Source organism: Gopherus flavomarginatus, chromosome 24, assembly GCF_025201925.1.
Source record: "Gopherus flavomarginatus isolate rGopFla2 chromosome 24, rGopFla2.mat.asm, whole genome shotgun sequence".
NCBI lineage: Eukaryota > Metazoa > Chordata > Testudines > Testudinidae > Gopherus > Gopherus flavomarginatus.
The window spans coordinates 6,351,272-6,372,685 of NC_066640.1; the positions used below are offsets into that span (position 1 = coordinate 6,351,272).

General features: G+C 51.3%; 1 protein-coding gene across 1 annotated transcript; it reads right to left on the bottom strand.

Annotated features, from left to right (window-relative positions):
- Positions 1–294: 294 nt before the first annotated feature.
- On the bottom strand, positions 295–14,973 carry PEAK3 (PEAK family member 3). Its single transcript, XM_050934352.1, has 4 exons — positions 14,712–14,973; positions 10,302–10,444; positions 8,608–9,302; positions 295–2,354 (listed from the first exon to the last, which is right to left on the bottom strand). The coding sequence occupies exons 1-4, from the start codon at positions 14,912–14,914 to the stop codon at positions 1,314–1,316; spliced, it is 2,082 nt and encodes a 693-aa protein (XP_050790309.1). The 5' UTR covers positions 14,915–14,973; the 3' UTR covers positions 295–1,313.
- Positions 14,974–21,414: the final 6,441 nt, after the last annotated feature.

Here is a 21,414-nt window from a genome sequence, read left to right on the forward strand (position 1 = left end):
TGCTGGTTGGCCAGCTTCACGGGCCTTCAGGATCATCCACAGATATGCTTTGCAGGCTGATTCTGATGGTGAGCTCTGGGTTGGTTGATTTTCTGAAGTCCTTCTCCACCAGTGCACCCACATGGGGTAGCCACAAACAGATCCAAACTGTTCATCATACTATCTATGCGATTAGATCTACTCACAGAGCAGTGAAGCTTGGCTTTATGTTTCTCCCTGGACAGGTCATGCGGAGTACTAATGTCATAAAAAGTAAGAATTTAAATGGATAGCATTTAAGATTCAGCAGGATCTTGTTTTTATTGAAGGTTTCTGCTACAGGGTTGGTAAATTTCTCTTTGAAATACATTCTCCATGGTAATGCTTATGCAGCAATCAGTTTTTAATAAGTCTATCAGATGCATCATATTTCTCCTTAATAACGTTAACTTAAGGCAAACTGGAGTCTATTTTTTAAACAAAATGACCGAATTAGTGGATATGGGGTGAGGAAGGGGGATGCTTCCAGGAAGATTATGTGTCTAAAGGTCAAATCCTGTAACCCTTACTCAGATGACGTGGGGAGTAAGTATGGGAACATTTTCTGGGAAGAAAGTCTTCCCAGAAAAACTGCAGGGAATTGGGTACAAAACATTGCTTCATGGACTGAAAAGCGGCAGAAGGAGCTTAAACCAAGGGTAAGACTACACTGCAGAGTGCACAGTTGTGGGGATTTGTCTACTAGAGAGTTTGGCTCCATCTTATTTTGAACAATCACAAAAGAGTTGGAAGAGGAGGTTAGAGGTGTAAATAGTGTGCTCATGAAGTTCCCAGGAACAGAAAGGAGGCATGAACCTGAAGGGAAGGGGATGAAGACATTGCACAAAGGCGGCCTGGAGAGGGCAGGGATATGACTAGTAAACAGCCTGAGTTTTATCCTGGAGACACACATGAGAAATACCTCATGGCAGATGTTTAGGATCTGTCTGTGCTGCTGTGTGAGTCAATGGGAGTAGGACTGGGGCCCTAATGTATGCAAGATGCTGAGCAATCTGCCTAGTCTGTGTGTGTGTCAGGGAGCGGGGAGGTACATTCCACCCCAGAACTCCACCTGCGGCAGGCCAGCTGTACCTGGCCCCTCTGGCCTTATTCTTAGTCCAAGTACCACAGAAACTTTAGAGTAAATAGGACCTGAGTCTTAAAAGTCTAACACCTCCCACACCAGGTTAGCTGCATAAAACTCAGCATTTCCTCTTCTGAAGACTGAAGAGCTGAGATGAATCTTAGGGCTCAGTGAATCTACGTATTTCATAACTGATGTATAAGTGTTAAGTCTAACGTGCCCCAGGGCTTTCTGAAGCACGCATAATCCTGAGGGTGTGGAAGAGCGTGTGCTCGGTGGTCTCTGTGAAGTACAAACAGCACAGCCACTCTTCCAGTCGTATGGTCACCTCTGTCTCAGACACCTTCTCTGCAAACTTCAGCAGCAGCAGCACCCTTTTAATCGCCACCCAGTTCCGGAGCAAGACAAGAGTGATTTGGTTCCTGGCAAAGAGCTCCTGGCGTGGTCCCCACAGCAAGACCTGCAGCATGTTCTTTGCTTGTTCGATGGGCACACTCATGCGGGGATCTGGGTGAAGAAGCAGGGTGGCCAGGTTCTGAAGCCCCCATGAATAGATGGATAGGGCTGGGATAGCAGGGAGGTCACCGCTCCTGAGTCCTGAGGGCTTCTCCAAGGGGTTGGGCTGATGCAAGATCTCATAGACCAATATGCCTAACTGGAACCCCTCTGCATTTTGGAAGTGAGCCACAGAGAGCCATTTGGGGGCCATGCTGACTCGGTCTGGATCTCGGGCCACAGAAGTAGATGTCTTCTTTCCTATAGCTTTAGAGAAGTTGCTGATGACCAACCTTGGAAGCGACAGCTCTGCAGATGGATCTTTGTCCTGCTGGCCCAGGTGAGGAGATGGACACTGCACCAAGAGCAGGTTCTCCATGTGAATGTTGTAGTGAGCAACCTTCTGCTGCTTGAGGTGCTCCAGCCCTGTACACAACTGCAGCAGGAGGAGGCAAGCCAGGCGTTCATAGTGACCAGGCCTGGAGCTGTGGAGATCTCGTGATCCCTTCACAAAATCAGCCAGGGTTTGATAAGGAACCTCAGGAGAGATGGCCACTTGGTTAAGAGGAAGGGATGCACTGGTGGAAACAGCTTCCTCATGTTCTTCAGGACAGAACTGACCCAGCTTCTGAGGCCTTTCCACTGGCATGAGGTCCTTAGGGAGGGAATCAATGAAGTAGCCAAACACTTGCTGAATGTTGAAATGAGCCCCTACAGACATCTGTACAGAGAGACTGCAGGGATGGGATTTATGGACCTGTTAGGGCAAGAACCAGCAATGCTCAGTCAGCTGAACGTGATAAAGAGAACACAATCAATCAATACAGGCTTGAAAATTTCCAGGGTCACACCAGCCAAGGCTCTGTTGCAGTCACTTAACACAGCTGTGTGATTCCCAGTTTGCGGCAGAATTTGGGGCAGATCTGCCGCACACATTGGAGACACCTTGATGCGCAAATTAGGTCTGACATGCAGTATAACACAGGGGGACTATGTTGCGGGGGCACAAGGGACAGTCATGCTGTGCAGCTGGAGGGTGATTAACTAATTTGCCTTCTCTCTCTCTCTCCCCTCATTGCCATGTGCTGCTCCTGCCCTCTGCCTTGGAGCTGCTCGCAGAGACTCCTGCTTGCTGTGGAGGGAGGAAAGGGGGGAATAATGTCAGGGTGTCCCCCTGCTCCTGCACCCTGCTTACTCCTCCTCCATATAGAGCAGGGAGGGGACACGGAGGGAGAGAGACAGAGAGAGATGAGGCAACTTCCTGATCCACTGATAAAGACAATGCAATTAAGAGTGGGACAACTTATTTAAAGGGGCAGTGGGCATCTCTCTCTCCCCCCCCAAAGGTGTGTGTCTGTCTCTATCTGCTATGCTGTCTCCCCTCCCTCGTGTTCGTGCCGCCTTGTGTGAGAGGCTACATTAGCAACACTGTGTTAACCCTTGAGGGCTCAGCCAGAGCTAGTTCATCATTTAGCAGTAAGGCATTCCCTGGGAAATAGCCCACCCTCTGACTCCACCACCTCAACCAAGCTTCACAATCATCATAGCTGTGAACAGTATTAAACTGTTTGTTTAAAACATATACTGTGTGTATATCTATAGCATATATAGTTTTTTGTTTGGTGAAAAAAAATTCCCTGGAACCTACCCCCCCGCCCCCATTTACATTAATTCTTATGGAGAAATTGGATTCACTTAACATCATTTTGCTTAAAGTCACATTTTTCAGGAACATAACTACAACGTTAAGTGAGGAGTTACCGGACAGGCATGTTCCCAGGTGGGGAATCCACAGTGGAGGGCGGGGAGCCTGGGTTCCTCTGCCAGCCCCTGAGAAAGGGGGCATGCAAGCCCAGTGCTAGGAATATTGAGCCCAGGGTGGGGATGAAGCCTTGGCCCAAAGGAAAGGCCAAGAAGGGGAACTGAAGGTTCCTTTGTATGTGGATATTTTGGGAACTTTCAACTGGACCTTCTGGATCCCCTGGAAGGGTTTAAATGTGTATCTGACTTGGTGGAGGGCCAAGCCATGGAAGACCCAGTGAGGAGCAGCAGCCAGCGGGAGGTGCTGGAGCCAAGGTTAAAAGCAATGTTACACCCTGACCCAAGGGGGCACCCCTTCCCACACCATTACATGGGCCTTGATCAACCATGAAATATGTTACTAGTCCAGCGCTGATTCAAGTGCATTTGCAGCCATTAATCCCTGCTCAAGGCTCCCTTCCACAGGGAAACCTTTAGAGCATAGCCAGCTAATAACGGTTAGGCAGGGGGCAAGCAGAAGTGACTGCTCCTGGGTAGTCTACTAAACTGTGATCCAAGGGTATGTCTACACTGGAATATAAGACCCATGGCAGGAGTGGGGCTGGCCTGGGGCAGCTGACTCTGGCTCATGGGGCTGTAAAAATCCAGTGTAGATGTTTGGCCTGAGCCTTATGAGCGTGAGTCAGCTCATCCAAGCCAGCCCCCCGTGTTTAGTTGCTGTGTAGACATCTGCTTAGAGCAGGGGTGGGCAAACTATGGCCCATGGGCTGGATCTGACCCGCGGGATTGCCATCCCCGCGCCGCTCCCAGAAGCGGCTGGCACCACATCCCTGTGACCCCTGGATGGGAAGGGAAAGAGGAGGAGAGGGGAGCACAGAGGGCTCAGCGCGCTGCCCTCGTCTGCAGGCATCGCCCCCCGCAGCTGCCATTGACAGGGAACAGCGAACCACAGCCAACGGGAGCTTCAGGGGAGGTACCTGCAGGTGAGGGCAGCGCACGGAGCCCTCTTCCCCCCTCTCCCCCATGGGCTGCAGGGATGTGGTGCTGGCTGCTTCTGGGAGCGGCGTGGGGCCAGGGCAGGCAGGGAGCCTGTCTTATCCCCGGTGCACACTGCTGCCACCCCAGAGCCGCTCAAGGTAAGCGGCACCAGGCCAGAACCTGAACGCCTGCCCTGAGCCCCTTGCTGCACCCCTCCTGCACCCTGCACCCAACCCCCTGCCCTGAGCACCCTCCCGCACTCTGCACCTCTCCTGCACCCCAACCCCCTGCCCTGAGTCCCTTGCTGCACCCCATACCCCTCCTGCACCCCAACCCCTTGCCCTGAGCCCCTTCCTGCGCATTGAACCCTCTCCCACACCCCACACTCTGTCCCACACCCCAGCTGCCTGCCTCAGCCCTACATTCATGGTCTTGCAAGCAATTTCCCCATCCAGATGTACCCTTGGGCCGAAAAGTTTGCCCACCCCTGCCTTAGAGTCACTCCATTCACCCTCCCTCAGCCCCTTATATTTGCTGCTTCTCTCTGTTCCTACTTACCCACTTAGTCTGTAAGGCCCAGATCTTCAACGGTATTTAGGTGCCTAACTCCGACTGGCGTTGCTGAATTCAGTAGGGGATTGGGAATTGCACAGCAATGTTAATTGATGGGATCCTGGAACATTTCTAGCTTGTACTGATTGTTTTGGAGTTTTTTTGTTTGTTCTCTGGTTTCAATAAGCAGTTGGGTGCCCAGATACCTGGGGGCGGCGGCTGGTTGGAGGGGGGTTCGCCTTCCTCTGCAGGACATTTGCAGGTTTAAACTAGTGTAAATGGTGAATCCTCTGTGACTTGAAGTCTTTAAACCATGATTTGAGGACTTCAGGAACTCACCCGCTCCCGAAACAGACCCCTAACCTCTGGCTAAGTGTGACCTGCAGTGTGTAAGACGTCAGACTAGATGATCACAATGGTCCCTGCTGACCTTAAAGTCTATGAGTCTGTGAGACCTGAGCCTTACAGACTAAATGGACAAGCAGTCACAGGGAGAAGCAACAAATAGATGGGGTGAGGGCAGGTGAATGGAGCGACTCCAATCAGATCATGGGTTTTAGCAGACTAATTGTGTGCACACATCAGAGAACAAAATCAATCAGCGCAAGCTAAAAATGTTGCAAGGTCACATCTGCTGACGCAGTGTTGTGATCAATTAACGTTGCTGTGCGATTCCTGGACCACTGCAGAATTCAGTGAAATCCAGGGGTCTTGGCTGCCTAAATACCTTTAGGCCCAGATGCTCAAGCTCTTTGGGTCAAGGAATATTTCCCCCTGAGTGTGATCAGGCCTAGCACCAGGGGACCTCCAGGTGCTACTGTAACATACAAAATGATGATGATGATAGGATGCAACACATGGCCAGCTACCACCTTCATCTCTAGTAACATTGGGTTTGGAAGAAACTTGCCTTATGGGAAGGCTAACATTGCCCACTGTGACCTGCTCTGTTGGCTCCAAGTCCCTGGGCAAGTTGCCAGCTCAGCTCCTGGCCAGACACAGGTTGGAGGTCCCCAGTCCAGCCTCTGGCTCTGTTAACAACTCCAGCAGAGAAAGGAGGGGGGTGGGCAGCTTTGGAGCATTGCGCTGGGAGCTGCGGCTGAGCCTGTCAGTCTGTTGATTCCTATCTGGAGTTTCCGGTGCCTGGTCCCACAGCGGAATCTCACCTAATCCTTCCCTGTTGTCTCTTCTCTTCTCTGAACAGAGAAGAGAATGAAGTATTGGGGGAAGGGGCAGGGAGGGCACGTGAACTGAGTTCACTTCATTTCAGGGCTATAAACTTTTGGCATCAGCAGGTGCAACCAGGGCTGGCTTTAGGAGGTGCGGGGCCCAATTCGTACAGTTTTGATGGGGCCCCGGCAGGGATGACTAAAAAAAAAAAAAAAACACGTAAAAAAATACATGGGGCTTGTACTCACCAGGCGGTGCTCCAAATCTTTGGCGGCACTTCAGTGGCGGGTTGTCCACTTGCTCCAGGTCTTCAGCGGCACTGAAGGACCCACCGCCAAAGTGTTGTTGAAGACTCGAAGCGAGCAAAGGACCCGCTGCCAAAGTGCCGCTGAAGACCCGGAGCACCGCCAGGTGAGTAAAAATTAAAAAGGCGCCTTTAGCCAGGGAAGGGATTCTCACTGGGCGCAAGGCCCTCTTAGGTGAAGGGCCCGATTCGGGGAAATTGGCGGAATAGGCCTAAAGCCGGCCCTGGGTGCAACAGATTCATGGGGTCTGATCTGTCCCTGCTGGAAGCCAGTGTTGTTCCTCCAGGGATGAACTTGGCTTGAGGCGGCTAAGTCAGATGACAGCAGGCAGGGTGCATGAGACACAGCAGGGTGAAATCACACTGCAGGAGCTTCTACCTGCCCCACCGCCCTGATACCCAGCCTTGGAGAGCGTCATAAATGCTTGTGAAATTTTCCTGGTTGTTTCCAGTGGGCTGCCGAGAACGTGCGATGTGGCTCGGCCATTAACGCTAGGCATCAAAACGTGGGCTGCTATTCCCAGACCTGGGGTGTTCAGTGTGTGATGGAGGCTGCCGTGGGTCTCACTCCAAGCTGCTACCCCGGACTGTTAGGCCAGGCTGCAGGCAGGCGGTGTGATTGCCGTGTGTGTGGAGGTACCCAAGCTAGTTTGATCGTGCTAGCTCGCTAACGCTAGCAGGGTAGCTGCAGTGGCACAGGCTAGCTGCCCAAGGACGATGCCACCTAGGATCTTGGGCATGGACTGGGGGGCTAACCTGGGCCACAGCCTGTGTTACTGTGGCTATGCTGCTACTGATGGAGCTAGCTGGGATACATCGACCCGTGCTGCAGTCATGCCTCCCAGTTGCAGTGTAAACATACCCTGACTCCCATTGCCCCAGGCTGCCTTCCAGTACCTGCTGCTGGCTGGTATCACTGCAGCCTGTTGGGCCAGGTTTTCACATGTTCAGTGCCCAGAACTGGGGCTCTACACCCTGAAAACGGCCCATCATCTGCTGAGGTCTGAGTTGCAGGTCCTCTCGGTTAACCCCAGAGCCCCCCTGCTGAACCCCGAGTCTGATTATCTTGGTTCCAGTCTCTGCTTTGCCTGGAACCCCCCATTATCATGGGTGATGCTCCTGGTGAAAAGACACCACTGCCCTCCAGGATGGCTGTAAGTGATATGGGATTCCCCCTCACAGACACACACACACCCCGCCCGAGCTGGATCAGCCTGTCTTTGCTGGGGGGAACCAACTAGCCACATCCCTCTACTCTTCACTCTAACACTATCTGATCCCCCTTGGAGGCCAAGAACAACCGGCTGGATAACACAACACAGACAATAATGAACAAAGAAAGTCCACCGAGGGGCCTGCATGCCTGAGGAGTTTGGGGATTCGGCTCTGCACCCTTTCATCTCTAGTTCAGCTCCAGCCCAGGTCAGTTGTAACTGAAACTCATCCTGCACTCAGGTCAAACTGCCACTGGGGATGGTGGAAGAAGCTATTCTGGGGGGTAGAGGGCTTCCTGGGGCACCTTTGCCTAGCAGTATGGACGCGTTCATGTTGCGACATTGAAAATCAAGACCATCTGTCAACTCATTATGAGGGAAAAGCGCCACTGGTTTTTTATGATCCTTTTGAGAACTGTGTAAAGAATCACTGATGCCTCCCCAAAAGGTCTGGGGAGCATCTGACTGGGTCTTTCTGATACAGCATGAGCTTCTGATTGCTCCAGCTGATCTTTTGTTCTTCCGTACGGGGGTGGCGGCATGAAAAGTGGATCGTGGTTCGTCTGCTCCTGCTGCCATGCCTCCCCCCAGCAGTGACAAACCACTGCAGGGCCCCAGCACAGCTGACTGCCGTGGCAATCCTGAGGAAGTCACCAATAGCAGATTTTCACCATAAAATCAATCAATCACCCTTTCTCCATTGATCGCAAAGCACTTGCACTATGGTGGGGTCAGAATCGTAAGCTCCATTTTAGAGAGGGGGAAACTGAGGCGCAGAGAGGCAGTAACTTCTCCAAGGTCACCCAGTGCATTAGAACCCAACTTTCCTGATACCTAGGCCTGTCTAACCCAATAGACCATGCTGTCTAATCCCCACACCTCACTAGTAAGGAGCAGCAAGGGATGGGCTCCTTGGGACCAGAAATCTATTTTTCATTGAGATTCTCAGACTTTGTGGTGGTGGTGGTGAGCCGCACGGATCAGGGCTGCCCTGACTCAGGTCTTTCCCCATCTCTAATATTTATGGTTACCTTGGCTGCGAATATTTGCTGGGCTTGCTCAGAGGCACAGGAAACACGGTAATACCAGGCGTCTCCTGTTTCACAACATGGCTCCTTGTCTAAGAGCGTGAAATCTGCCCACTTCTTTCCTGCAAGCTCTGCTCCCATCAGCTGCTGCTCCTCCTCCTTTCCGCCCAGGATCTCCTGCGCCCGTGCCGTGAGATGGATCAAAGACGCCAGGTGGCACCCCATCACCTTCTCATAGACGTTGGCCGTGCTCGCCAGGTCCTCAAAGAAGTGGGTGAGCTCCCCATCGGGAGTAGTGAACGTCAGTTCTTCTGTGGTGATGTGCCCGGGGACAGGGACAGGGTGAGCTTTACGCAGGGCGTCCCAAGGCTCAGATTCACCCAGGCTTTGGGACTTAGGCAAGTATCTTTTAGGGCCACAGAGAAGTCCTTCCGTCGACTCAGAGTAGCTGCGGCTGCCTCCTCTGCTGTGTGTGGAGACTTCATACAGGGTGTTGTGGACAGAGTGCGGTGTGGGGAAGTGGGCACTCTTGCACGGGTAGTAGTGATGAGTCTGCATCTCGGGCAAGGACCTGGTTCTGCTGAGCTGCTTTTTTGGCAAGGGTGGAGGGAGAGGATCACGGCTGGCCTCAGACGGGGGCTTTTCAGGTGACTCCCCTCGGCATGCCTTGGCTGGCACCAAGTGTGCTCGCATTTCCCCTGCAAGGGAATAAACAATTACAGGTTTACACAGTCACCACTTCCGACCTCAAAATGCCTCCCAGGTGCTCAATGAGTCTGCAAGGGCCTACACTGGGCAGCTCCTGTCTGCATCCCTAGACAAGTCACCCACTGTTCTGCCCCAGTCCTGCAACCCCAATAGCTCTTTCACCTGGAAGCATCTCTGAGCCTTCTTCCCTGCTGCCTCTTCCGTCTGCAATGCACCTTCCAGAGCAACTGGCCTCATCTCCACCACCACCTTCTGATCCTTCCTTTGCGCACACTGCTACCCTCTAGCCTACAAGCTGCGAGAGGGCAAGGGAGGCCCAGGGTTCAGACGGGGGATGGAAGAGCTGTGGCATGGGGGTATTTCCAGGGAGGGGTCATGGCTGGGTGGCAACTCTTAGCTTGCAGGACAGCTCACAATTAGTGCCAGCATGTTGACACCCGGTCAAATCCGGGGGTTAACTTGCCCCCCTTGTTGTCCCACTGACCCTGGGAGAGCAGTTATTGTTCACCCAACTGCACCTCTCCAGGTACAAAAGGCCTAACTCCCCCTGTGAAATCACCAGCCCCACCCTGAGCTTTCCCTCTGAACGGCACTGAAGTACTGACCAGGACTCAGAGCTGGAGGGCTAAAGTAAGAGGGAAGAACCACAACTACATGGGAGGCCAGATTGTCAAGTGCTCGGTGTGATCCAGTGCTCAGTGTGTGTTATGGGCCCTCTGTGCCTAACCCACAGGGGATACGAGTCCGTTACAGGCCCTAACTAAACATCTTCGGCTCAGGCTGTAGCAATGCATGCATCGCTCTCTCCAAGTCCCCGGTTCGATCCCCACCGTGTCGGCCAAGAGGGCAACCATCATGCGCAGCACCCCACGTTCACCCCCCGGGCCAAGCTCTTGGGAAAACCAGGCCGACAGCTGCTAGCCGCACCCAGCTCTGCACCAGTGAGTTGGTGGCCCAGTTCCCTCTGAGCTCTGCTGGAGGCCACTCACCTATGTTGCTGTAAACGAGATCTCCCTGGGCTCTGTGCTGGGCAGAGCTGCCAGCCCCTGCAGCCTGCATTGACAAGGGTGGCTCAGCAGAGCCAGGCAAGCTGAGCTGAGAGCTTCTCGTTCTTCTGGCTGGGATGAGCTCTCTGTAGGGAGGGAAGGGGAGGTTAGGCCAAACTCCCAGCAAAGTTTCCTCCGTTTTCTGCCAGCGAAAGAGAAACTAAAGAAAAGAGGAAGCGGGTGATGCTCGAGGGCCTCCAGTTTGCAAAGGGGCCTGGAAAGTCTGGTAGCTTTGCCGTTGTCTGTGCTGCTTCTCGGCAGTATATGGCAGCATTGGCACAAATTCCAAGGCGGGAGAGGGAATATCTCTGACTAGGGGGACCAGATGTCCCAGTTTTATAGGGACAGTCTCGATTTTTGGGTCTTTTTCTTATATAGGCTCCTATTACTCTTCACCCCCTGTCCCAATTTTTCACATTTGCTGTCTGGTCACCCTCTGACTCAGAGACCTTAAGGTCAGAAGGGGCCATCGTGATCATCTATTCTCTGACTTCCTGCACGTTGCAGGCCACAGCGCCTCACCCAGGACCAACGTGTGCTGGTGAAAGAGACGAGCTTCCGAGCTTGAGTAAGGGAAGTTGGCCAATAACAGATATTGCTCCACCTGCCTTTTCTCGCTAATATCCTGGGACCAGCCTGGCTCCAACAACTCTGCTTAAAGGCACAGCCCCGCAGAGCATTGGGGCTGGAGTGGGACATTCTCCCACCCAGCTTTTTCATAGAAACTCAGGGTTGGAAGGGACCTCAGGAGGTACCTAGCCCCACCCCCTGCTCAAAGCAGGACCAATTCCCAACTAAATCATCCCAGCCAGGGCTTTGTCAAGCCTGAGCTTAAAAACCTCTAAGGACCACCACCTCCCTAGGGAACCCATTCCAGTGCTTCACCACCCTCCTAGTGAAATAGTGTTTCCTGATATCCAACCTAGACCTCCTCCACTGCAACTTGAGACCATTACTCCTTGTTCTGTCATCAGGTACCACTGAGAACAGTCTAGATCCATCCTCTTTGGAACTCCCTTTCAGGCAGTTGAAAGCAGTTATCAAATCCCCTCATTCTTCTCTTCTGCAGACTAATAATTTGCTTTCTCGTTCACACTCCTTTCATAGGGCGCTACAGTCATGTGTCCCGATCCATACTTCTGTTACCCTCTCCCCTCACTGTGCAGGGGGTATTTGTGTGCATCTCTGGGGTTGAATCCAGGCCATTAGCAGACCCTGGAAGGGTGGCCTTGTTTTCTCCTCTGCCCCCTCCCGTGGATGGACCCCGTGTGGGTGTATCGCAGGCTGGGAGCATACTGAAGCTGGACACATGGGAAGACCCAGTCACGTCCACACAGTTACAGCAGCACCTGGAATCAGTGTGCAAGTCGGAGTCCTGCCATAGGGAGGGGACCAAGGTAGGTCTGGAGCCCTGAAACGTCATGTGACTGGGAGCAGTCCCTCATCAGCCTTCCTGTGCATGCCACACCCTTATTAAATGGGTGATGAGACCCTGGGGAGCAGCGAACTCTAGAGAGCTCTAAATGTCCCAATAAAATACTCAGGTTTGGAGGGGAACCTGGCTGTAGAAAATCAGATTGGAGAGGAGGGGGCCTTCTGGAGCCTGGGGAGGAGTGGGGCGAGTAACAGAAAGGCATGTTCTGGGCTGAGAGTCAAGACTCTTCAGGTGGTTGCTAGAGAGAGCAAAATACAGAAGCCAGATCCCTTCCCTGGATCAGAGCCAGTGTCTCTGACAGTTTCAGTTCCTAGCCCCACCCTGTTATGGCTGTGCTTATAATTGGGGCCTTTTCAAGGAAGTCAGCACTTTGTTGGGCCTTTTAACAAACCCTAAATCCTGCAAACATTTCTCCACATGCTGGGCCAGATCCACCTCCAGGGGGAGCCCAGGGGATTACACCAGGGATCAGGTTGGCCCCTTTGGCTTTTTTTTTTTTTTAAAAGCACCGGATAACGGAAGAGCCTTTTAAATGAGTCCCTATTTGACTCTGGGCTCACCAGGCCACCTCAAAGCTGTTCCTTGGCTGGCTCCGTAATTGACTTTCCACCAGGTCATTGCTGCGGCCCCCGCACTGCCTGGGAGCTTCGTGCGAACAGCTCCCACAGGGGGAAGTTTTGCAAGAGGAATTGAAGTGAGATGCTTGACTAGAGCAGGGGAAGTGTGGTCAGGGCTGTTAAACCACAGATGGCAACGGGGCTTTTAGCAGCCACCAGCTCCCCATGGGGCAGTGGCTCCCTGCACAATAACCAGACGTCTTCCTGAAAATTCTGTGTGTGGGGAAAGGGGCAGGTGCCGTGGTAGAGGCACATTTTAGGGCAGTTTGTCGAAAGGGGGGAATATGGGAAGGGAAGCCAATAACTTGAAGCACGATCTTGGACACATCTCTTCACCTCTCTTCTTCCCCTCCACACACACCCCGCCCCCCAAAAATCTGGGGAATGGTGGGATTGATGCTGCTTTGCCTCCTGGGGGTGCTTGTGAGAGTTGCTGAAGGTTAGTAGAATGGTGTACCGCAGTGGTTCTCAATCAGGGCTCCGGGGAGGGTGACCAGACAGCAAGTGTGAAAAATCGGGATAGGGGGTGGAGGGTAACAGGAGCCTATATAAGAAAAAGACCCAAAAATTGGGACTGTCCCTATAAAATCGGGACATCTGGTCACCCTAGGTCTGGGGCCCCCTAGGGGGCTGCGAGCAGGATTCAGGGGGTCCACCAAGCAGGACTAGTGTTAGACTTGCCGAGGCCCAGTGCAGAAAGCCCTGAGCCCTGCCATCCGGGGCTGAAGCAGAAGTCTGAGTAACTTGGCTTCACAGGGGCCCCTGTGGCATGAGGCCTCAGGCAATTGCCCTGCTTGCTACCCCTTAACACCGGCCCTGGCTTTTACATGCAGAAAATAGGTGTTGTGGCACAGGTGGGCTATGGAGTTTTTATAGCATGTTCGGGGGAGGGGGAAGGTTGAGACCCCCTGGTGTAGAGCATGATCTGGGCAGGCTCCTGTTGGTCCATGTGCCGTGGTCCAGCAGCACTCCTGGACTTGCAAACATTCATGGACCCCTGTGTGCACATGTGTGTATACTACAGGCCTGTGCACATGCCTTGTCCCTGCGTGCTACAAGATTTCCTCTGCAACTGTTTCTCTCCTGTTTTAGCTGTGCACGTCCCTTGACAGCTTAGCCCTACACCTCCATTTCATCCCAGATGTTTAACCTCCAGAGGTTGCTGAGCAGGAGGCTCAGGGCCTGGGACAGGAGGGGAGGGGAGGGTGCTTCCTGCAAAATATTAGCCATGCAGATTCCTAGACGGGGCTTTGCAGAACAGGCCTCGGAGCTTGACTGAGGAGGAGGATGCTGAGGACAGCAAGCTGCTCCTAGTTTATGGGGGCTACCACCACCCCGTGAGCTGATAAGGAGCTCCCATTAACCAGGTTCATTCTAGGATAAAACTCGTGCCCCTGGAATCAAAAGGTCGTGGCAGGGATTTTTCAGTCTCCTACCGGATCCTTAGGTCTCTTGTGTCCTGTGCATCAGTGGGCTGGGCTGGAAAAGCTGGGAAGGACGATCCCAATGGCTCTTAGAACGCCCCCGCCCCCACTGTTCAAACTGCACGACAGACCACGGACTCAGAGCCTCCAGCTCGCCGATTTCAATCTAGGCTGAGCAGTTGGCAGTGTCCAAAGGTAGCTGCTCCGAGAGTTCTGTGATGTGAGTTTGGGGGGTAGCCTCCCCAGTGGACATGTGTCCACATCACCAAACTTTCCTGCTGAACTCAGCAGGCCTGAGTTAGACAGCACCCAGAGGGAGGGATTCACTTCATCCCCATCACAGAAATCATGGCTAAACCCAAAACCCAACCACTGACTTGCTTTGTGATCCTCAGTATGTCACTTAACCTCTTTGTGCCTCAGCTTCCCATTGTCTTCCCAGTGAGATCAGTCAGCCCACGGAGTCCAGTGGTGTGCAGGTGCGGGGTTCAGATTTGCTCGTTCACAGAGAGAGGTGCTAGTCCCAACATTTGGATAAAGATTGGGGGCTGGAATTTGACAACCCCAAAGTTTAGAGATATTTGAGTCTGAGGTTCTAGTCCACACCCCGTTCTGGTCTTTTCCATCTCCAACCCTTTGTGATCTCACAGCAAACACCTTTCTTCCCCTTTCCCTCTGCCTCTCTGCTCTTATTGATTCACGAAGTTATTGGGCTCGAATGCAGTGATTAGGTGAAATTCTCAGGGCTTTGCTATGCAGGAGATCAGACTAGATTATCATAACGGTCCCTTCTGGCCTTGAAAATCCACAGCTTAACTTTGGGGACCTGGGAGGTGCCAGGCCTGGGAAGCATTAGTACCGCAGGAAAGTCTGTTACCTTTGTGTTTTCCCTGGGAGAAGTGGGGGTGCCGCTGGCTCCAACTCCGGCATGTCCTTCCTTTCCAAAACCATCCTCGTGGTGAGTGGATCATCTCTTTGGCCAGCGCTCTGATTCCCATCACCTTCTCTTTCTGGGCCAGCCACTGGCTTGTGACTTGTTTGCTGGGGCAGCAGGAGCGGGGCTGCACGGCTATCAGACATCGGGAAGGCTTTGAAGCTGCGCCAGAACTCTTGCTGCAGGGAGAAGTGGCTGAGGCTGGGGCTGCAGTGGGGAATGGGCTTTCACAGCACTTGGTGTAACCACAGCGCTTACAGGAGGATGTTCTGTCAAACTACATTTCAAAACCTCTTGCAGGGCTAAACTAAGCCATGGGTTAAACTCATCCTTGGTGTCGCTGTGAGGGCAATGGAATTACACCAGGAACAAATCTGTCCCCACTAATTTACATTTCCTTCCTTATCTGTGTTGCTTGCGACACCTTATGCTATTATAAACAGAGAGTGTTACAAAGCTACTGCATAGACGTGCAGTTTATTTATTCATAGAATCATAGACTATCAGGGTTGGAAGGGAGCTCAGAATGGCATCTAGTCCAACCTCCTGCTCAAAGCAGGATCAACTCCAACTAAATCATCCCAGCCAGGGCTTTGTCAAGCCTGAGCTTAAAAACCTCTAAGGAAGGAGATTCCCCCATCTCCCTAGGGAACCCATTCCAGTGCTTCACCACCCTCCTAGTGTTTCCTAATATCCAACCTAGACCTCCCCGACTGCAACTTGAGACCATTGGTCCCTTGTTCTGTCATCTGCCACCACTGAGAACCTAGCTCCATCCTCTTTGGAACCCCTCTTCAGGTAGTTGAAGGCTTTTATCAAATCCCCCCTCACTCTTCTCTTTTGCAGACTAAATAAGCCCAGTTCCCTCAGCCTCTCCTGGTAACTCATGTGTCCCAGCCCCCTAATAATTTTCATTGCCCTCCACTGGACTCTCTTCAATTTGTCCACATCCCTTCTGTGTGTGTGTGTGGGGGGGAGAAACTGGACACAATACTCCAGGTGTGGCCTCACCAGGGCCAAATAGAGGGGATTAATCACGTCCCTCAATCTGCTGGCAATGCTCCTACTAATGCAGCCCAATATGCTGTTAGCCTTGGCAACAAGGGCACACTGCTGACTCATATCCAGCTTCTCGTCCACTGTAATCCCCAGGCCCTTTTCTGCAGAACTGCTGCTTAGCCAGTCAGTCCCCAGCCTGTAGCAGTACATGGGATTTTTCAGTCCTAAGTGCAGGACTCTGCGCTCGTCTTTGTTGAACCTCATCAGATTTCATTTGGCCCAATCCTCCAATTTGTCTAGGTCATTTTGAACCCTATCCCTACCCTTCAGCATATCTACCTCTCCCCCAGCTTAGCGTCATCTGTGAATTTGCTGAGGGTGCAATTCATCCCATCATCCAGATCATTGATGAAGATGTTGAACAAAACTGGCCCCAGGACCGACCCTTGGGGCTCTCTGCTTGATACTGGCTGCCAACTAGACATCGAGCCATTGATCACTACCTGTGAGCCCGACAATCTAGCCAGCTTTCTATCCACCTTATAGTCCATTCATCCAATCCATACTTCTTTAACTTGCTGGCAAGGATACTGTGGGAGACCGTATCAAAAATTTTGCTAAAGTCAAGATATAGCACAATCCATCGCTTTCCCCAAATCCACAGAGCTAGTTATCTCATCATAGAAGGCAATCAAATTGGTCAGGCATGACTTGCCCTTGGTGAATCCATGCTGACTGTTCCTGATCACCTTCCTCTCCTCCAGGTGCTTCAAAATGGTTTCCCTGAGGACCTGCTTCATGATTTTCCTGGGGGCTGACGTGAGGCTGACTGGTCTGTAGTTCCCCGGGTTCTCTTTCTTCCCTTTTTAAAAGATGGGCACTACATTTGCCTTTTTCCAACTGTCCGGGACCTCCCCTGATTTCCATGAGTTTTCAAAGATAATGGCCAATGGCTCTGCAGTCATATCAGCCAACTTCCTCAGCACCCTCGGATGCATTTAGTCTGTCCCCATGGACTTGTGCATGTCTAGCTTTTCTAAATAGTCCTTAACCTGTGGGTTAGGCACAGAGGGCCTGTTCTTTCACCAGTGCAGCAGTCTGGGAGCTGACCTTGTCTGGGAAGATCTAGGCGAAAAAAGCATTGAGTACATCAGCTTTTTCCACATCATCTGTCACTAGATTGCCTCCCCCATTCAGTAAGGGTCGCACACTTTCCCTGACCTTCTTCTTCTGATTGCTTGGCTTTCACTCAGCGTGGAGAGTGGAAGCCAGCTGGTTAGTTTCCCTTTCTGATTCTCTTACAGTAGCGGGTTCCCAGCACTGCAAGGGAAGGCTTAATGGCTTTTAATAGGTTAATTAAAAAAATTCTGCATGTTTTTTTCTGTTAGGAATATTGAGTTTGATGGAGATCTGTGATGGGGTGTCCACCCTGCACAAGGCCTGAAGGGGAAAAGATGGCTAGGTGGGTCAATTAACCCCCAAGGCTGTACCTGGAGAAGGAGCCAGGGTATAACGAGGGCTAATTAAAGAGGAGGTGCAGCTGGACAGGGACAGGAGGGGTCTGTATAAAGCCCAGAAGCTGAGAGAAGAAGGGGGCTGGAGAGAGAGACTGCGGCTGCTGTCAGCATGAGAAGGCAAGGTAGGAAGGAAGCCCAGGCATACGGCAGTAAGGGATAGGACTGTGCAGACCTTGAGTGTTAGTTGTAGAGTCCCTGGGCTGGAAAGCAGTGTAGAGGGCACCTGGGATCCCCCAGTAACCACTGGAGAAGTGGCACCATTAAGCAGGCAGTGAAAGAGAAGATTGCCTGGAACAGTCCAGGGAGTCCAGAGTGACTTGGATGCATGTGACTTCCCCTGAAGGGGAAAACCACTGCGACCTGGCCAGAGGGCCAAGCCATGAAGCGGGAGCAGTTGAGTCCCGAGAGAGCGACGGAGTGCAACGGCAGGAAGGGGCGTCAGCCAGGCAGAGCTAATCCCCAGCTTCAGCCAGAAGGAGGCGCTCCAGCTCTGAGTAGAGCTCCTCCGTGGAGGACTAGAGATCTGGACTGGAAGCTAAATTGGCATTTTGGGGAGGTGTTGAGTCTTTAACATAGATATCCTTTCTCACAAGTGTTCCCAGACATTAGCGTTAAATAGCTGTCAACAGAAACATCTGACTAAAAATTCCTCCCGGGACAAATTGTATTTTAACATGTTAGCGACCTCTTCACACAACAGGGAGTTGTGATCGGTGAGTCAAATGCTGCACCTGGATTTAATAAAGGGCTGGATAATTTTAGGCAGAGGAATAACCATTGAAGATAAAGATCTCGTGCCCCAGGGCAGACGTGGATCAGTTGCAGGGGTTAGCACTGGAAAATGCGCCCAAGGGAACAATCCTGCATTGCTCCCAGGGACAAGGAGTGGGTGGTCTATTAGCTCTCTTCACCTGTAACATCTATGATAGGAATGTTACTGCCCAGGTGCTGCTCAGCTCCGTGTCTGCTGCTTTCCAGGCCAGGCTGAGAGACATGGCAGCGGAGAGCGGAGTGGCACAGAGCAACGGGCTGCTGGACCAAACACATCCCTAGTGTTAGTGCCTCCAGGGAAGTCAGTGGCATTACAGGGAGGAGGATTTGCCCTGTTCTTTTTGCACGGGATGTTGATCTGTCCTCGCACGGCTCTTGCATGAACTGTTGATAATTAACAGTGATATACACCACTAACTGCCCTGTAACCCCTGGAGCAGCCACCTGGGTACCATCTTTCTCCTTGTTCCTGTGGGGAAGACTAACTGAGATAACAAATTACCGTCCCCCGTTACAATTCTCGATCATCACATGTACTGGGTGTGGCTGGATTTCTGAGATGGATGGAACGGGGTGAGCCAAATGAATCCCTCTATGTGGGGAACAGCACTCGCTAGGCTGTGGCTGATGTGTAAATTGACAACAGCATTAACTGGTGAGCTGTAGAATAATCTGTCACACCGTAAGATGTCCCTGTGCTGCTCTGATCTTCCCAGAGGACCTCTGTAGTTCCCTGCCCCAAAGGTACCAGCAAGATGATTGCCTGGTTAACAGGAACATACCCGCATTAAACAGCCCAAGGAGGCACCCGGGACCTAAATACTCATAGGTTTTAGGGACAGGCAGATTTGGTTGGCCTGAAACAACTGAATCCTGATCCTGTGTCCCAGACTGTACCCCAAGCACCTGAACCTTTTCCCCCCATTGTAACTCAACCCTCAAACGTTTGGATTCCCCCACCCCACCTGTAACAAGGGCACAGAGGAGTGGCAGTACGTGGCTATGTATCGCCTGTCCAAGTAACATGACATGGGCCAGGATTCCAAAGGTTAATACCCCGGCAGCAGAGGTGGGGAGCTGAGAGCGCTCAGCACCTCGAAGGAGGGTTGGAACCCTGCTCCAGGAGACAACAGGCATGCACCAGGACTGCACTCTATATCCAACCTTGAATAGGAACCTACATGAAATGGGGTCGCTCTCCAGATGTTTGGGGAATTAACTTCAGGTTCAATTAGTCTCCAGCTCTGAGGAGGAAGCCAAGCATTAGGTAGGAGAACAACGAGGAGTCTGGTGGCAGCTTAAAGACTAACAGATTTTTTTTGGGCATAAGCTTTCACAGGTAAAAAACCTACTTCTTCAGATCCATGGAGTGAGTTTTTTACCCACGAAAGCTTATGCCCCAATAAATCGGTTAGTCTTTAAGGTGCCACCAGACTCCCCGTTGTTTTTGTGGATACAGACTAACACGGTTACTCCTCTGATACTGATTAGCTAGGAGAAAAGCCTGTCTTTCTTGCAGTACTTGCCATGCATAAGTTCTCTAAATCCCACCACTGTTCTGATCTTTGTTTTGTAAAGTGCCCGTGAGCGTAGCATCAGGCCCAAATGGTAGGGCTGATATGTCACACACTGGTAAACTCTGCCCCATTTCTCATTCACTCTGCATTCAGTGGTGTAATGTGGGAGAGGTTACGCTGTATTCTTCAGACACAACGGCTCGATTAATTACGCCCATTGAGAATCTGCTCCTTTGATGGCAAAACAGTGACAGAAAAAGAAACGTACGTACAAGTGTAAAAAACAGCTCGCCTTTAAGCGTGAAGCCTAGAGCAGGGCCTCCAGCTAGCAGTTCCAACATTAGGACAGCACCAAGGGCTCTCTTGTTGCCGATCTGCTGATCTTGCCAACGACTGACGGGGCCATGGGCATGGAACTGCCTGTCTCTCTCAGTGGTCCATCCAGGGCAAGGATGAAGCATATGAGCAGGGGAGTGAAGCTTGCACTAATGTTGTCGATTCTGTCCCTGTGCTGGGGGTAAACAGAGGAGTCCTGTCTCCAGGGCTCTTTCATCAGGAATTCATTCTCCGAAACAAGTAATGAGCTTTTCAGACAGGACTCGCTCTTGAACCCAGTGGTTTGTCCGCTGCTGGCTTCCACTGCTGCCCCCTGCTTGGTTAACCTGAGACCGGCTTAATGTTTTAAAATCAAAGCTGCGCCGATGCAGAGACTAGTACGCAGATCGCCATGCAGACAGGTAGGATCCGCCAGCCTCAGTACAGGAGTGTGGGGATCTTTCAGACCAGACAGGCCCAAAGCAAATAGAGGCATTTTCAGGTCTGCTCGCTGGTTAGGCTCCATCGTCCTACACAAGGATGTGATCACTCTCCCAATGATGTCAATGCAACTGTTTCCCTTGACTTTAGTGGGAGCTGGATGGGCGGTTCAGAGAATGGTCACTTACAGATCTGCTTTGCAGGCTGATTTAAATGCTGTTTCTTGGTTTTGCTTTTTAAATTTTTAAATTTTAAAAATTCCGCCCAGACAGCGATTTAAGAACCTAAAAGCTTGACATCTCCGGGAAAATACAGATGTATGTTAACCCTACCTAAAGTTCTTTCTTAAAATAGAAATGAGCTCTATTTCATATGTGTGGGTCCCCCCCACTCCCTTGGACATCTGGTCACCCTAGCACACCCTCTGGTGTTATAACTAATCAGTGCAGAGCAGTGAAACTTGGATTTGTATTTCTCCCTGGGCACATTATCTGGGGCTATCATGCCGTAAATAAACAGAATACAAATAGGCCATGTTTAAGAGTGAGCAGAATCCTGCTTTTATTGCTGTTGTTCAACTACATGGTCGGTAAATTTCCCTCTTCCTAATAAGTTTTTTATGTTAATGGCTATACAACAAGCTGTTCTTAAATAAGACCCAATCTATCAGAGGCATCGGATTTCTCCCTAATGAATAATGTTAACTTCAAGGTAAACTGGAGTCCATTTAACAAAAAATTACAAAATGAGTGAGTGAAGTGAACACAGTACTGTAAGGTACCCAGATTTGGAAGGACCTCAGAGAAGAACAACAGGGGCAAGAGGGGGTTGACTTTTGAAGCGATATGAATTGCCAATATTATTGATTTTATTCTAATAAGAGCTGCTGACAAGATTCCAAAACTGACATTTAAACAACAATGTCCTTTTAGATTATTAAAATACTTTCATCAAAATTCTAATAGGCTTTTCTCACTTGCTGTTTACACTTCACAACAGAAGTAGATTGATTGGAAACAGAAAGAGAAATTGATCAGTTTCAGTTTACTTGATTCTCCTTCACTAGGCCAGTGCTGTCACCTTTGG

What these genes read in the sequence shown, in the direction of transcription:
- PEAK3 (XM_050934352.1), bottom strand. Translation starts at nt 14,914, where the DNA reads ATGTCTGATAGCCGTGCAGCCCCGCTCCTGCTGCCCCAGCAAACAAGT. An exon ending in CTCCCAGGGAAAACACAAAG is followed by an intron (nt 10,445 to 14,711) that starts GTAACAGACTTT and finishes CCCTCCCTACAG; the next exon opens with AGAGCTCATCCCAGCCAGAA. An exon ending in AGCAAATATTCGCAGCCAAG is followed by an intron (nt 2,355 to 8,607) that starts GTAACCATAAAT and finishes TTGCCCTAACAG; the next exon opens with GTCCATAAATCCCATCCCTG.